Source organism: Akanthomyces muscarius, chromosome 1 (assembly GCF_028009165.1).
Source record: "Akanthomyces muscarius strain Ve6 chromosome 1, whole genome shotgun sequence".
NCBI lineage: Eukaryota > Fungi > Ascomycota > Sordariomycetes > Hypocreales > Cordycipitaceae > Akanthomyces > Akanthomyces muscarius.
The window spans coordinates 1,693,935-1,710,465 of NC_079241.1; the positions used below are offsets into that span (position 1 = coordinate 1,693,935).

Consider the following 16,531-nt stretch of genomic DNA (forward strand, 5'->3'; position numbering starts at 1 on the left):
GATACCACAAGCCCGGCCTCGTTGATGCCGCGAGCTTCGTGCCTGGTTTATACCGCAGGCTCTATGCCTCATTCTACTGTTGGCATCCAGCCAGGCTTCGGCCAAAAACCGCGGATGGCCTAGCCGAGCCAGGGGGGAACTTGTTGCCGGGGGTAAGAATCCCTCTCCTTTTAGGCTACTCACAAATAGACTATACCTTGCTCTGTTTCTCGCCCCTTACTTTCCGTAGACTCACAAGTTTGCTACCAGCGATACTGACGCTTTTGGCATTCTCTCTAGTTTCGGTGGCCGCTTCAGTGTGACCTCTAACATAAAACAGACGGCTAGTAATTTCTATTCTAAAACCGCTAATAATGCCGCTAATAATATCACAGGAAGCGTCTCATTTATTGCATCCAACAATAATACCAAGAACAACGAATCTTTCAGCTACAGAGGAACGCCTGTCCTGAAACATGACAATACTACACGCACTGCCGTAGGCCCAAGCGCTTTTTTTGAGAGCGGCAAGAATAGGCTCATGTCTTGGAATGTTACATTGTTCTGGGTCTGGACCTCTGAAGATCCCACAAGAATGCTGTGCAGGGCAAGATGTGACAAGGGGAAAAAAAGATCACACATATTTCCTTTAAAGTATACTTGTCTTCCATGGAGCTGGCCTAGGCGCTAACCTCCTCGATATGCTATGGATTAGCGTCGAGGAGAACCTCTCTCTCCAAACATATCGATCGTCGTCTCTGTCTCGGAACCTGTGTCGTAGCCGGCAGAGTAGACCTCTCAGCCCTTGTCGTGGTGCTGATCTCTTCGATGTGCTCCGTGGCAGCGTTAAAGAGAAACTTTCCCTCAGCAGATCGATCGTCTCTTTCTCGGAAGCTGTCTCGAACCCCACAGAGTAAGCTGTCAGCCCTGGGTAGATTTCGTGAGCGCGATGCATAATTTGCTGGGAGCTTTAGAGTGATGCATCCCGTCTTGCAATTCTCCAAATTGTCCCTCCAGTGGTTCTGTTCGCAGGAGCCAACGAACAGCGGTTCCATTCGTGTTATCTTTTTACACGCGTCACTCCGCCTAACAAATGCCCATATTGTGCTGATTCTTCTCTTCCCTGCCTGCACTGACGCCACCCACAGGCCTGCTAGGGTGGCACCCGCCAGCAACTGGCACCAGCGAACCAGAATCCTTTTCTTCGCCTTCTCTTACATAAAAGCTGTCATTGGCTGCACATCCGTATTCATGATTCAGGAGCACTTTCTTTGCAGGCACCACATGGTTTTGAATATTCCCCATCAGATCCACTACCATTGCTGTCTTTTAATACTCTGGAACAATTATTATTGTTAATAATATTAAATCGGGAGTTCGATCCTCCCTGAGGGCATTTTTTCTTTTTTTGTGCTTTTTATAAGTCTTTTTATCGCGTTTTGCTGTTTTGCTGTTTGCTTCATTTTCCTTTGTAAAATGCTGTGTGCAATTGAAATTGCAGGCAGTGGTGGAATTTTGCCCAATATGTGGATCCCAGTGGAATAAGTGGGGTCCTCTCTTTCTGCTATTTCTGCACTTTCGCGACTTATAGCGCTGAAGCGCGCGCTGTAAAAGCCTTTGGCACTGCCCACCGAATGTCAGGCATCAATTATTCAATCTTTAATGGCTGTGCATCGGTAGGCATGCCGACGGGCTTGCTTCTGCCTAAGATCCTGCCAGTCGCCTCACTCGTAGGCCTCCAAATGCCGTGAACAAGAAGCCAGCTAAGGTGGCCCGCGAGCACCGCTGGGGTGCATGTCTACAGCCAGGCCTCGGAGCGGGTGCTGGATCGACCACGCAGAGCAAAGCACAGGTGCAGCCGTGCAGCGCTGCATGGTCGTAGCTGGACGGCAAATCGTGCGAACGTGCAAGCATAAGCCCGAATGCGAGCAGCCTGACCAAGATTGCATGCCCTCTTCATGTCCATTTTTCACCGGGCAGAAATGTAGGCAGAGGCAGCGCGAGGGCGCCGATATCAAGGGGGCTAGACGCCACCTAGACCATGGGGGCTGTTATTGTTGAAGTGTATCATTTATTTGATAGTATATTGCCTCAACACAAGAATGTGGTTGTGCGCCTGCCGCACCCCCCGCGCAACCGATGTGCATTACGGCTGCGAAGCAGCCGACGACGCAACCAATTAGGAAGATTTATGTAGTTCGGTATCTGGCGCCGCGAGCCGGCATAGAACTAGCCATGTCCTTGAACCGTGTCGACAGCCGGCACAGAAACGCAAATTTCTGGAAAATCCAAGAGTCAACATTGCTGCCCAGGATATTGTCTAATATGGTTCTGAATCATCACAGCGCGTTTCGCATTCCATGTCTCTTCCAAATTGTATAAATAATCAACGGCCCGGCCCCGCCACCGACACGGACTCCACTCCTTTGTGCTCCCCAACGTCTGGGTCCTTTATTTTTTTCGGTGGGACCAGGCGGTTTCCATTATCTCATCTGTCAAACAGCTTTCAAATTCAACATTAGCAACTTCCACCGACCATCTACGCCCAAGTTTGCACATCTCATCCCCTTGCGTACACCAGACCCGAATCGGCAAGGAAGGAAGACGCGGACCAAACCAGTGCATACATCTCCCGCCTCCGCCGCAGCCCTCTAGGGCCGCCGCGATTCTACATTGATGCCGACTGGACGATTAAAAGATGAGGTACGGCAACCACGGGCGACGCCGGCCGCACTGCCATCAAGCATCTCCCCGACCTGTACTGACTTCTTCCCTCTAGGGCACACGAGTCCAGGTTATTTCGGCTGGAGCCATAGCAGGACTAGTCTCCAGGTACGGGCCCGACGCAGCATCCCAAGCCTCCCCCCTACCACGCTGCTAACAACACTTCTCTGCAGATTCATCATCGCGCCGCTCGACGTAATAAAAATCCGTCTCCAACTCCAGCCACGACCAATTCAAAAGTTGCGCGCCGCCGGCACGCCTGTCGCCCTCGCCTCCCCACAAGGCGCATACCAAGGGACCTACGCCACACTACGTCATATCCTCCGCCATGAGGGCATCACAGCCTTTTGGAAGGGCAATGTGCCCGCCGAGCTGATGTACGTCTGCTACGCCGCCTCGCAGTTTACCGCCTACCGCTCCGTCACGCTCTTCCTGCAGACCAAGCTGCCCATCAAGCTGCCCGACGCCGCCGAGAGCTTCATCTCGGGCGCCACCGCCGGCGCCGCCGCCACCGTCATGACCTACCCACTCGATCTGCTGCGCACGCGCTTCGCCGCCCAGGGCACCGACAAGGTCTACCGCGGCCTGTTCGGCGCCATCGGGTCGATATACAAGGATGAGGGCCCCCGCGGCTTCTTCCGCGGCATCGCGCCCACGCTTGCGCAAATCGTACCGTACATGGGCATCTTCTTCGTGACGTACGAGGCACTCAAGGTGCGCATCGCCGACATGCAGCTTCCATGGGGCACGGGTGATGCCACGGCCGGTGTTGCTGGTAGTATCATTGCCAAGACGGCCGTGTTCCCTCTGGACCTGGTGCGCAAGCGCATCCAGGTGCAGGGCCCTACGCGGACGCGCTACGTCTACAGTGACATTCCCGAATATAAAACGACTCTGGGCGCCCTGCGTACCATAATCACGCGCGAGGGCTTCCGTGGTATGTACAAGGGGCTTCCCATCAGCCTCATCAAGGCGGCGCCTGGCAGCGCCGTTACTGTGTGGACATACGAGCGAGCGTTGCAGTTCATGATACACTCCGAGGAGCGACAGCACGACGCATTTATTTGACCTGAACCACTTACGAGATTTTAATACTTTGGCATACATTATTTCGCTTCTTTCCAGGCACTCGATCATCGCAGGCTCTGCGACTTCTTTCCATTTAGTCTTGAATTCTTTTCACCGGAGTACTGGACAGGCTGGATAGACCACACTAGCGAAAGCGAAAACGATAGAATACGGCGTTTGGTAACAATGAGACTTTTTTACTGGTTTATTTTCGTTTCAGTATTCTATGTGATGTATGTTCGTGAATACCTTTTCGCCATTGGTTACCCATATGTTCTACGTTTGATTATGGTTTCCTCAGGGACCAAAATATCTGTCTCTTCATGTCCGCCCGTTGGCCGCGTTGACGGCATCGGCGCGCTCCACGCAATCCTCAATGACATCCCAGAACTTGGCCACGTCCATGGAGCGCGGTATGCGCACGCCGGCCTGGCCGCGCGGCAGCAGCGCGCCGACGGTGCGGCCCGTCTCAACCTTGCCGTCCCTGGCGTCCTCAAAGACGCCGGCAGTCACGACGGAGACGCCAAAGCGCTCATCGTACCGCGGGGATTCGCTGCGCTCAGCATCCCAATCGTGAAAGGCGATTTCGTCGGGCGTGCCGGTGAGCACGGCGGCGACGGCGAGGGGATCGTGCAGCGGGGGGCCCTCTGTGATGCCAAAGATGTCGCTGTTTCAGAGCTGTCAGTACGCGAGGCCAAAGAAATCCGAAGCGTGGGAGGACGCAAGGCTTACGCATATGTCTTGGAGAAAAAGTAGAGAAGCTCGACCAGCATGGTCCGCAGCGTCGTCTTGCCCTCATTCGCATCGCCCGCCGTCTTGGCTCCTCCTCTGCCGTGCAGCAGCATGTCCCGCACGCCCGACGTCGCCAGCACCTGGTGGCTCAGGTCCAGCGGCACGACCGTCGTCTTGGCCGCGAGGACCGGGTTGCCAAAGACCTCGGCAGCGGCCTCGGGGTCGATGATGATGTTGAATTCCGCAAACGGGGTGATGTTGCCGATGCGCTCGCGGCCGTCGACCTTGCCGAGCGGCGCGGCGGAAAAGTTGTCGCCAAAGGAGCCGCCCATGAGGCTGAGGCCCTTGATGTGCGCCGCCAGGTCCGGGTGCGCGCGGAAGAGGGCGCCGACGTTGGTCAGCGAGCCCGTGGCCACGAGCCAGGCGGTGTTGGGCGGCTGCGCGCGCAGGGCGGCGGCCATGGCGTCAATGGCCGGGACGGGCGAGGGCGCGACGGTGGGCGTCGGCAGCAGGGCGGTGCCGTCGAGGCCCGACTCGCCGTGGATGTCGGGCGCGTGGATGGCCGGCCGCTCGAGGGCCTTGTTGAGGCCGACGTGCAGCGGGATCTCGTGCGACTTGCCGATGGCTGTGAGGACCGAGGCCGCATTCTGAGTGGTGTTTCTGAGGGAGTGGAGCGTGAGTATAGTATGCAGAGACACAGGAGAGGTTGAGGCTTACTCTACCGGGGCATTGCCAAAGACGGAGGAGATGCCGAGGAGCTTGAGCCTGGGGTGGTAGGCGGCCAGCAAGATGGCAAAGACGTCCTATACAGAAACTCAACTGTCAGCGTTGTCGCGGAAAGTGGATTGGACGGTGGCGTTCTGGGGATCTTCGGCCGAGGTTGCATCCCGGACCGCCGAACGGCCGGCGCGTCGGTGACGGGCCGGAGTGAGGGAAATGAGATGTGCTTACATCGTGTCCCGGATCGCAATCCAGCCAGAGAGGAACTTGCTCCACCGTCATTGCGACAAGATGTTTTTGAATTTAATGGAGGGAAGCGGAAATAGGTTGTTGGTTACGGTTGGGCCGAAATACGCCGAAAAATACGGAGTACGTTTTGCCGTTTTAACCTCTTGTCAATTTTACACCTCACGCAGTATCTAAGTTTGGATAACAACCCAGTCCTGAGAAGAACCTGTGAGGAAAAAAGAGAGAAGAAGAAGGGAGGAAGAAAGAAGGCGAGAGAGTCTGGGGAAGCGGGCTTTTTTGAATGTCTGGGCTGTGGGCGCGTGGAGTGTGGAAGAGCCGGAGGTGGCCGGTTATGACGATGATTTGGGGGTGAGCAGGAGCGAGAGCGCTCTCGGCGTGCCGCCGTGTCCACTCATTTTGCGGGGAGCGCGCCCCGGAATTTTCGTGACACGGCGGGAGGTACTCCGTGCGGCAGCCCTGAGACTCTCGTTCAGATTTACCGAGTTTTTTTTATTACATAATGCGAGGCCGAGGAGAGAGGTATAGCATCTTGGAGAAATGCAGTTTTGGTTGAATCCAAAAATAGGCAAGATTGAGGCCTGTCTTTTGTAGTTGCAACCCGCCGACTGTCGCAACTCAGACGGAAGTAAGCTGGTGTTGGAGATTTCAACCCCAGAGCTGAGCTCTAGCGCGGAATCTTGCACGCAGTAGCGACGAGCCTGGTGTAACAATCTATTGAGTCTATACAATTCCTGAGCTACATACGAGAAGATAGTAAAGACACCAGACAAAAGCAACAGTATAGTAAGAGCTAGCGGAACGTGTCCTGCGGTTCCTCTCCTAGTTCCATCACGAAAAATAAACAAAAATAAACTAAGCTGCCGGCAGCTTCAGCACAAGCTTCTCACACAGCGCAATCAAGGAGCTGGCATTGGTAATGTCCAGCGTCGACAGCTCCGCGCCCAGCTCCGAGCGCACCCAATTCCTCAGCTCCACCGCAGCGAGCGAGTCTACACCATACGCCATGAGGGACTTGGCCGGCTCGAGCTCCGTCTCGAGGCGCAGAATCTTTGTAATCTGCGTCGACAGGAGCTTCGTCGCGAGCTTCACGAGCGGCGCGCCCGTCGCCCCGGACTGGTGCATCAGCTTCAGCGCGCGAATGTCCTGGTCGCCCTTGCTGCCGCCCTCCTTGCCTGCGCCGTCGGCGCCGCCGGCCTGGCTGAAGAGGTAGCTGAAGCGCGCCTCCCTCTTGAGGTCCGAGTCGTCGGGCAGCGGGTAGCCGATGCCGGTCACCAGCTGCGGCGCGCTGATGGGGTTGAGGGGCCGACCCGTCTGCTGCAGGATCGAGTAGTCGAGGATGCTGCGCAGCGTGCCCTCCAGGATGGGCGTCCACTGGCGCTTGTCAAAGTGGCTGTCCATGCCGCCCTGCTCGGCGACGTAGCCGACGTCCTCAATCAGACCCAGATCGACGGCGTTGGCCTGCAGGCCCAGCGACTGGCGGTAGTAGGCAAAGGAGTCGAGAAAGGTGTTGGCGGCGGAGTAGTTGGACTGGCCCTTTTTGCCGACGATGCCGGAGATGCTGGAGAGCAGGGTGAAGAAGTCGAGGTTTTTGGGCTGGTCGAGAGACGCCCGGTGAAGCGCCCAGGTGCCTTGGATCTTGGCGTGGATCGCGGCGTGGTACTCCTCAAACGTCATAGTCTCATATGGTTTATCCTGACATGTCGAGTTAGCAAGGCATACGACAACCTGTGTAGTGGCACAACTCACCCTGAGAATCATGGCACCCTGGATGACACCTGAAATGGTCGGAGAAGCCTCCTGGAAAATCTTGCGGACAAAGGTTTCGTCTGCAACATCACCCTTTGCCTCGACAATCTCACAGCCATAAGCGGCGCAGTTTGCCACAGTCTTTTGTGAGGCAGCATCCTGCAGTCCGCTTCTGGAGCAGACAATGATGCGGCGTGCCCCAGTCTTGGCCATGTGAATGGCCAAGTTGCCGCAGAGACCCTTGAGGCCACCGACAATCAAGTACGAGGCCGCCGGGTCGAGAGCAAGCTTCCGTACGGCGGGTCGAATAGGGACCTCGACGGGGACATGCTGTCCGCTAGAGATGACCACCTTACCAATGTGCCGACCGCTGCGAATATGAGCCAGAGCAGATGGGATGTCGTCAAAGCCAAAGGTGGTAATGGGCTGGATGGGCTTGACACGACCCGCGTTTACCAGCTCAAAGATTTCGTCGAGTAGCCTGAGTATTAATTAGTACCAACGTTCTGCACAAGACGAGAATCCATGATGGGACTTACTTTTCGATCAATGGGAGAGAGATATCCTTGGTGTAGGAAAAGTCCATGGCGCGGAACGAGCAATTGCGATCAAACGGCTCCATGGAGAGCGAGTTGCGATCAACAATATCCTTCTTGCCAATCTCGACAAATGTGCCACCGTCAGCAGTGATGCGCCAGGACTCGTCCAGAATCTCGCCAGTCAGCGAGTTGAGGACCACATCCACGCCGCGGCCGCCCGTCAACTTCTTGATGCCCGCCGCAAAGTCTGTGTTGCGCGAGGAAAAGATGTGATCTCTAGCGATACCATAATTCTTGGCCAGAAACTCTCGCTTCTCGTCTGTGCCAGCTGTGACAAAGACCTCGGCACCCCTGTGCTCGGCGAGCTGAATGGCAGAGATGCCAACACCGCCCGTGGCGGAGTGGATCAATACGGTCTGGCCCGATCGCAGGTTGCCGAGGTGGTACAGCGAGTAGATGGACGCGAGATAGACGGACGGGATGGTAGCCGCCTCTTCAAAGCTCATGTTGTCTGGGAAGACGTGCGCGCGCTGGAAGGGCACCTGCAGGCGGTTGGCGTAGCTGCCGTTGTTCAGGAAGCAGACGCGATCGCCAACTTTGAACTTGGTCACGCCAGGGCCGAGTCGCTTCACGACACCCGAAGCCTCATAGCCAAGCGTGTATTCGTTCTCGGGAACAATGCCCATAGTGACGGCCACATCTTTAAAGTTGACACCGGCGGCGACAACCTCGACCTCGATGCGTCCCTCTTCCACCGGCACTGGGTCAGCAGAAGTCTCGGCCCAAGCCAAAGCATCAAAGGTGCCCATGCGCTCAGCTCGGAGCGACACCTCGGCATCGGTAGCATGAAGGTCCTGAACGACCAGCTCAGCGCCAAGTTTCTCAACAGACTTGAACTTGTTGACCGCGACATCGGGGACGACGCGGTGAACGTGAATGATGCCGCTTCTCTCTGCAAATTCGGTTTCAACGAATTCCTTTGAGCGCGGCTGGCGCAGCCGGCTCAGAATGTGCGTAATGGCCGCATCCGTGGCCGGGCCAGCAGCGGACTCGACATCCAAGGTGGTGAGTTGGGCGCTCTGGTCTTCCATACGAATGACGCGGAATAGTCCAGGAGCAAGGGCAGTATCAGGGTTTGTCACATTCAACTGCGCACCCTGAGTCAGCCAGAGGATGGGATTGCCATAGCTGACGAGTGTTTGCAGGGACGTCCACTGTTCTTGCGAGATGTCTCTCAGAAGAGGCGATTGGAGCTCGTCGAGAACAAGCACAATGCTGCCGTCGACAGGTTTGCTGAGAGGAAGCCCATGGTTTGTGATGGTCCACCCAGAAGCCTGCAGAGAGGCTGCAAGGCTGGTATCGAGTATCGAAGCCTTCTCAGAGAAGCTGACAATCGACAGCTTTTGGGTGGCGCCCTCCGCTTCGACGATGCTCGGAGTGTACAAATGCGCGACAACACTATCGGTAGAGGCAATCTCGACGGGAGACCCAAGTCCTGGAAGCTCAGAAGCGGTGTATATCTTGCTGGTAGATATGGAAAATTTCTCTTGAAGAGCAATGTCGAGCGCGAGACCCTTGATCCCGGCGTTGGTATCCTGCCCTGGTAGTGGGCTCTCGGAAACGGAGGTATTGATGCTGTGCCCAAGAGTAGCGGTTGCATGCGGCGTCTCCAGGATCTCTGGCGACCGAGTAGCCGCGGATGGAATCGAACCAGACTCGGAAGATGACGTTGCACCCGGCGAGTCAGAAATATTGCCCTGGACGCTAAGAGTGTAAGCACCGCTCTGAGACAACAGCGACTCGATTGATTGTAGAAGATTGCCCGAGTTATTTTCCCCAATCTTGACAATAATCAGACCGTAAGCAGCTGGATCCAGGCCAAGATTCTCCTTGGTTTCGCTCAAGAGAAAGAACGAAGTGTTTCTCTTGCCCTCGTACCTTGTCTGAAGGTCAACAAGGCTAGGTCCACCGACCGTGGCCACGGCATACTCTGCATAAGCAGAGCGCGCAGAGAAAGATTCCTGCTCTGCATCGAACCAGAGCGACGATGCATCAGTGGCATCGAGGTTAATCTCGAGAACCTTGAGAGCAGGAGTCTTGTGTGCGACGAGATCAATGGTGGTATTGATACCTTCCACGGCTTCGAGTCCCAGTAGCTGAGCGGAAAGCTGCTGGCCCGAGAGGAGGCTGATGTCGGGCTTCCAGGAAATCTCATCAAAGGTGTGCGGATCGACCTTGGCATCGGTGTTTAGCTCGGCAAAGTGAAGACCAGACATGCGAGCGATGAGCTTGCCAGTCTGTGGGTCATACACCGTACAGTTGGACTGGTAGCTCTTGGCCTCGGAAAGACGACCACGTCCAGAGTACTCAGAGTTGGCTAGCGACAAGCCGTTCTGGAGATCGCGGGGCACCTTGTTGATGACGAGATCGTCCAGCACCGACGGCACGACAACTGCGTTGATTGAGCTTCGCTCGCCCGACCACAGTGATGGTGTGACTGTTTGGAAACAGCCGTCAAGCGACGCTGGGTGGATGGGATAGTAAGACTGAGGATTCCATTTCGAAGCCGGTGGCTCCAGAGCGACAATGGCACGGCCTTTGCGACTACCGCTGAGAGACTCGACCTGCTTGAGCTTCTGGAACGAAGGCCCGAATCCGTAACCAATCTCCGACTGTGCCTTGTACCATAAGTGCCCAGAGGTAGGATGAGCGAGCTCGCCATTCTGGCCTTCAGGAATAGAGTCGGACACTTCGTCTTGCACCCGGACCAGACCAGAGCAATGGTCAATGCGAAAGTCGTCTGCCGTTGTCGAGGAAATGACAAATTCGTGCCAAGCTTTGCTACCTGGCTGTTGGTTCAGCCACAGCAGAACCTCGGTATCTTTGCCCTCCTCGAGAACCAGAGCCTTTTCAAACTTGACGTTGCGGAATCGGTAGGCCAGGTCATTGATGGCAGCGACGTCTGCAGCAGCCGGCTCCACAGCCTTGTGCTTCTGCCAGATGGCCTCGAGGGCCATGGAGATGAAGCCTGAGCCCGGGACGAGGACGTCGGCGCCCATCTTGTGGTCCTTGAGCCAGGGCACATTGTCCAGGTTGAGGTGCGCCCTCCAGCTCGGCGCCTGCCACGAGGTGGCGAGGACTTTGCTGCCGAGCAGGTCGTGCGACGTGTACTTTTTGAACCGCCAGTCCTTGCTCGCGGCGTTCTCGTGCCAGTATTTGATGGAGTGGTTCCAGGAATAGTTGGGCAGGTCGACAATGGTGGATGGCTGCTGGTACTCGTTGACCTTGGCCAGGTCGACTGGGTACCCGGCCACGAAGAGGCGGCCGGCGGCGTCGAACAGTGCCTTGCCAGCACCGTTTCCGCGAGACCAGGCAGGGATGTAGCCCACATCACTGTCTTGTTTCTCAAGGGCCTTTTTGATCTGAGAGATGGGACCGGCCAGAGCGCCAGACGGACCGATTTCGACCAGCACCGTCGGGCCACTGGGGGAAGTAAGCATTTCCTGAGCGGCTTCGCTAAACTGCACCGGAGATACCATGTTAGTCTTCCAGTAGAGAGCATCCGCGGCGTCCGTCTTTTTCTTCCCAGTGACGGAAGAGAACATGGAGACGTGGCTGTGGCCCTCGGAAGAGCTGAAGCTGCTTCCTCGCAGAAGGGTCTCATATTCTTCGCCAATAACACCCATTAGCTCTGAGTGGTACGCCAGATCGACCTGAAGCAGCCTAGCAAAATGTGAATCGTTCTTGAGGCTCTGCGCGAGCGATTCGAGGGCTTCAACTTTGCCCGAGATTGTGACGCTTCCGGGACTATTGTAGCACGCTACCCAAGCATCACCCACGTGTGCTTCCAAGTACGGCCGGACTGCGTCTCCTCCAAGGCCGACTGCAAGCATGCCGACGTTCTGGGCAACGTCAGTTTTGCGGTTGACCGCAGCACGGCCGCGATAGAAAGCGGCGACGATGGCATCTGCGCGACTGAGGAAGCCGGCAGCATGAGCAGCTGCAATTTCGCCCGACGAGTGGCCAATGACGCTCTGGGGAGAGACACCCCACGACTCCAGAACAGCCAGGATGCAGAGCTGAAGAGCAGTCACGAGAGGCTGAGAGAACTCTGGCTGTCGAAGGTGTTCCGCAGCGCGAGCTTGTGTCAACTCGTCTGTGCACATCCGTTAGTAAAGTGCTTCAGAAATCCCAGTAAAAGAAAGAGGACCCTTACCAATCAGTGACCAAGCAGGGGGGCTTGGAAGCTGTTGCAAAACTGCATCAAGCTCTTCCAGAATATTGCGCGTCCACGGAAACAATTCCAGCAGCTCTTTGCCCATCTGCGGCCACTGCGCTCCCTGTCCGGTGAAGACGAAGCCAATGCGCGGCTTCTCAGACTGCTGCTTGCCCAAGACGAACGCATTCTCGTCCAAGTCTGTCGTGTTTGTGGAGAGAAACGCCCTGTGGAAAAATGCGGAGCGCTTCTCGCCAAGCGTGTAAGCCAAGTCAGGGAGGCTGACCTTCACGCGAGGGTTGATGAGGTGGTTGGAAAGGGCACGGATATTGGATCGTAGGGACGCCTCGTCGTTGGCGGACAGAACCAGAGTGTGGAGGCGGCCGTCGTCCAGCTCGTCATCGAAATCTAGCTCTGCGTCTTCCGAGAGATAAGAAGATACATGGCGGGGCTTGTACTCTAAAGCAGGTTGCTCAATTACAACATGGACGTTGGAGCCTCCGTAACCAAACGAGTTGACACTGGCACGTCGGAGAGCGGCATTGGGCCAAGGCATTGTGTAGCGACTGGCTTGGACCTTCCATCCGGCGAAATCGACTGTGAGGATGTCAGTTTAATCATTCATAATTTTTGTAAAGTTCCCGAGAGAAAACCTTCTGCTGGTTGGATGCTTACTCTTGGGAGAAGGGTTCTCAAAAGTTGGGTTGCCAGGAATGCGGCCATTTTCAATCGCCAGCACCGCCTTGATCAAGCCGGAATTGCCTGCTGCCGGCTCTGCATGGCCCAGGTTACTTTTGATCTGCAATAGTTAGCGCTTGTGTCGTTGTGATCCCTGGTGTGGAAAGTACGTACTGAACCGATAATAAGAGGCTTATCATCCGGGCGAGAAGCAGCAAAGACTGACGCGGCGCCTCTAACTTCGGTGGGATCGCCGGCCTGAGATTCTCGTCAGCAGTTGGACATTGAGCAGCAGTTTCACACCCGACTTGCCTGTGTTCCTGTTCCGTGGCATTCCAGATAGGCTGTGTCATTCAAGTTGGTGATGCCGGCATTCGCGTACGCCGCGCGAATGGCAACCGCCTGTGCTTCGGCGCTAGGGCTCGCAATACCTGGCGTGCGGCCATCACTATTTGTAGACGAGCCGCGAATGACTGCTCGCACAGGGTCGCCGTCTCGAATGGCATCAGATAGGCGCTTGATTATGATGGAGCTGACAGCTTCAGCCTTGACGTATCCGTCGGCCGAGATGTCAAAGGTGTGGCAGAGACCTGTGGGAGAATGTGCGTTTCCCACTGCGCCAATATCCATGACGTGTTCTGGGTTGAGGTAGAGATTGCTCGCCGCAATAATAGCAGCATCAATCTCACCGGTCTTCAAGTATCGGCAGGCCACGTCCAGGCCAGCGAGGGAGCCTGAGCAGGCCGTATCTATCGTCATACTGGGACCTTTGATGTTTAAGAAATGACTGAGGCGGTTGGCCAGGATGGCGCGGCCGACACCAACGGTGATGTTGGCCGGGCGGTCGTCTGGATCTCGGCCTTGCATGTCGCCATAGTCTGCAATTCTCAATTAGCATGAAACAAGTCCATGTTTGGAAAGATACACACCTGATGCGAAAGAGCCAACAAAGCATCCCACGGGAGCGCCATCTAGTTTCTCGAGGGGTACGCCCGCATTTTCTAATCCTTCAAATACTACTTCGAGCATCTGTCTCTGATTGGGATCCATGGCAATGGCATCCGTCTTGGAAATCTCAAAGAAGGACGCATCAAAGTCGGCGGGATCGTGGTCTTCTAGGAACATGCCGCCAAGCGGGCGCATGGTCCTGGGCTTGTGTGACCCATCCCAGTGGGCATCAATGTTGAAGCGGTTCTTGGGGACCTTGTTTGACGCAATACCGCCTCGCTCAAGAAAGTCCCAAAGCTTGCGAGGATTGGAGTTGCCACCGGGAAGGCGGCAGGAGAAGCCAATGATGGCAATGGGTTCTGGACTCGACATGGTATAAACAAGAGTATATAGAGACGCGACAAGTCTAGAGAGGCGTAATGTGGGGTGGCTCTATAATTTATGTTGAAAAAAAAGAAGAAGCAAGACTATACAGGGAAGGAATACTTCTTTTTGCAAGATATGAAGGGCCATTCTTTTTATTCCTGTCCATGTAGTAGCCTTCAACTGACACTATCCTGGTCGACTGCTTCTATCAGAGATGCCTGCCGGCTTCGTTACACCCAAACAAGCCACATTTTCTTGCGCTTATTATTAGTCGAGCCGCCGAGGCAGGGGAAAACTTCTGGAACGTCACAAGCAATTACTCGTAGCTGAGGTTCCGAGCGCTCAGCTGTCCAGCCTCGTCAGGGTTGCGCAAGACGTGCAGGTCTGACATGATAACCACGTATGTCTTTCTCTCAAAGTGGCGTCTAGTTTCGCGATACTGCCAAGCTCATCTCTTTCCCAATCCGTTATAATGACGGGAACGGTTCGATACTCTTGCGCCACTTTCTCGGCTGTCAAGCTGCGAGCCTTATGCGTGCTCCTGCAAGGTCAGAAGCATTGTGGTCAGCATGTTATTTTATCTGTGGATCCGCTTTCAGCCTCATTACTACTCGAGGTCAAATACGGAGTATTTATATCCAAATCGGGGGAACTCTGCGCCGGCAGTTGTCAGCCGCACGATTGGAGATTGGCCAATGACAAGGCTGGCGCTTTCTCACAAGTGGCATATGCATGGGAAGAGTACACGACGTACGATTTGCTTGACAGCCAGAAAATCTTCAGCAAGCGTAACTCAAACTCAAGTTTACACTTTTGTTCTTCTCGCTAGAGCTCACTCATTCTTTCGTAAAGCCTTTGCGATCATGTCATTTCAGGTTGTGGAATGCAAAACCATTGATGGTGTTGTCATCAGAGGCAGATTCTATGGAGTTGACGGCAAAGGGCCCGCGATCATCATGACCCCTGGGGTATGCAGAACAGGAAGGTTGGCTAGACTCCCACTTGCTAACTCCGAGTTGCTAGTTCAATTGCGTCAAAGAGATGCTGCTACCTGACATAGCGGAAACATTTCAGTCTCAAGGCTTCAATACTTACATTTACGATCCACGCAGCATTGGCGACAGCGATGGCACTCCGAAGAACCTCATTGATCCTCTTCAACAGGCGGAAGATCTCGCAGGTAAATTTTCCATGAGAAATCTCTACTTTCCATACTGATATCTTTTAGACATTGTCACCCACATTTCGTCGCAGCCAAGCGTCGACTCGTCCAAGATCGTCCTCTGGGGCATGTCGTTTGGCGGCACCGTCAGCGCCTGCGCCGCCGCTGTAGACCGCCGAGTCAAAGCTCTTGTTATGGTCTGTCCAATTTTGAGCTTTTACCAAGCCGAGAAGCGCGACAAAGCCTTTGCACAATTGATGCGCGATCGCCAGTCGCAGCTGCGCGGGAATGAGCCGTTCATGCTGCCGCCGTTCAACAGCAAAGGCGAGAACCCGATTGGCATGGCGGGCTCGGGCGGGCCCGGAGGCATAGAGGCGTACGGGTTCATGGGCGCCGTCATCGACCGCGGCGCTCCCAACTTTCGGAACAAGATTGCGCTGCAGACATATCAGAAGCTGGCCATGTGGCAGCCCAAGGAGATTCTGAAGCTCGTGGACAAGACGCCGCTCATGATGGTGACACCGGAGCTGGACACAATGTCGCCACCCGCGGAGCAAAAGGCTGCGTTTGAACTGTTTCCGCAGACAAAGACGTTTCTGGAGGCTAAGGGCAAGGGCCATCTCACCGTGCTCAGCGGTGAAGGCTCGGTCGAAGTGGTTCAGGCCATGACAGACTTCATACGTAGTAGCATATCGAACTAGACTAGTCGGTAGCTTGTTGGCGAGCTGAGAAGGAAGTGCAATCGAAAGTACGCATGTGCATGCTCCGGAGATTCTGGCGCATTGACTCCAGCGTGCTACGCAAGAGTCAGCTAAAATGACATGATGTACCTAGCAAGGCTGTATAGGGTAGGCGGAATTAGAATAGACGAATGGATGGCTTCATGACTTTATGGAAAGCACGATGCTACCTCTTATTACTTGTTTCAAGTTTTGCCTATATTGTCTTTTCTGATTGACTCTATTGTGTTCCGACCAGGACATTACACTAGGCGGCAGGTGGAAGAGGCTCCTCGTAGGCTTTCGACCGCGGTCATTTCACTCAAGGACCAAGGGATTGGAGGCCATTTTGATTTCCAATTCTTTTAATTGAGACATTAAATTTGTGTAGTTTGCTTAGAAATTGAAGCAGTTCGCCCATAGCAGAACAGCTAGCTAATACGCCTACTAACGCTAATGGTCCACGATGCGACCGTGTATGACAGCCACCAGGACAATCACTACTCCCTTCTCCGGCGAGCCGTTCACTGCAGAAATACACTCGGTTCGGTAAAAGACCTAAACGGCAGAACTCTGTTCCGATTTTCGAATTCTGACATGTTATTTGAGATGGATACCGCTCTGCCTACCTCATAACATTTGTTACATGTAGAGCTTTGTATTACTATCTCCGCTATTGCGCGAC

General features: G+C 54.9%; 4 protein-coding genes across 4 annotated transcripts; 2 read left to right on the forward strand and 2 right to left on the reverse strand.

The window, feature by feature from the left end:
• Positions 1-2,655: 2,655 nt before the first annotated feature.
• LMH87_005527 (uncharacterized protein) lies at positions 2,656-3,771 on the forward strand (the record flags this gene model as incomplete). Its single annotated transcript, XM_056203262.1, has 3 exons — positions 2,656-2,682; positions 2,759-2,811; positions 2,877-3,771. 3 exons carry the CDS (start codon positions 2,656-2,658, stop codon positions 3,769-3,771), a joined length of 975 nt encoding a protein of 324 aa, XP_056058738.1.
• A 321-nt stretch (positions 3,772-4,092) lies between these two features.
• On the reverse strand, positions 4,093-5,505 carry LMH87_005528 (uncharacterized protein; the record flags this gene model as incomplete). The annotated part of the gene is made up of 4 exons (XM_056203263.1): positions 4,093-4,438; positions 4,504-5,163; positions 5,221-5,306; positions 5,455-5,505. 4 exons carry the CDS (start codon positions 5,503-5,505, stop codon positions 4,093-4,095), a joined length of 1,143 nt encoding a protein of 380 aa, XP_056058739.1.
• Positions 5,506-6,324: 819 nt separating this feature from the next.
• Positions 6,325-13,971, reverse strand: LMH87_005529 (uncharacterized protein; the record flags this gene model as incomplete). Its single annotated transcript, XM_056203264.1, has 8 exons — positions 6,325-7,164; positions 7,219-7,699; positions 7,758-11,913; positions 11,974-12,570; positions 12,649-12,772; positions 12,826-12,909; positions 12,964-13,529; positions 13,581-13,971. The coding sequence occupies 8 exons, from the start codon at positions 13,969-13,971 to the stop codon at positions 6,325-6,327; spliced, it is 7,239 nt and encodes a 2,412-aa protein (XP_056058740.1).
• Positions 13,972-14,828: 857 nt separating this feature from the next.
• Positions 14,829-15,828, forward strand: LMH87_005530 (uncharacterized protein; the record flags this gene model as incomplete). The annotated part of the gene is made up of 3 exons (XM_056203265.1): positions 14,829-14,933; positions 14,989-15,145; positions 15,194-15,828. 3 exons carry the CDS (start codon positions 14,829-14,831, stop codon positions 15,826-15,828), a joined length of 897 nt encoding a protein of 298 aa, XP_056058741.1.
• Between the last annotated feature and the right edge of the window lie 703 nt (positions 15,829-16,531).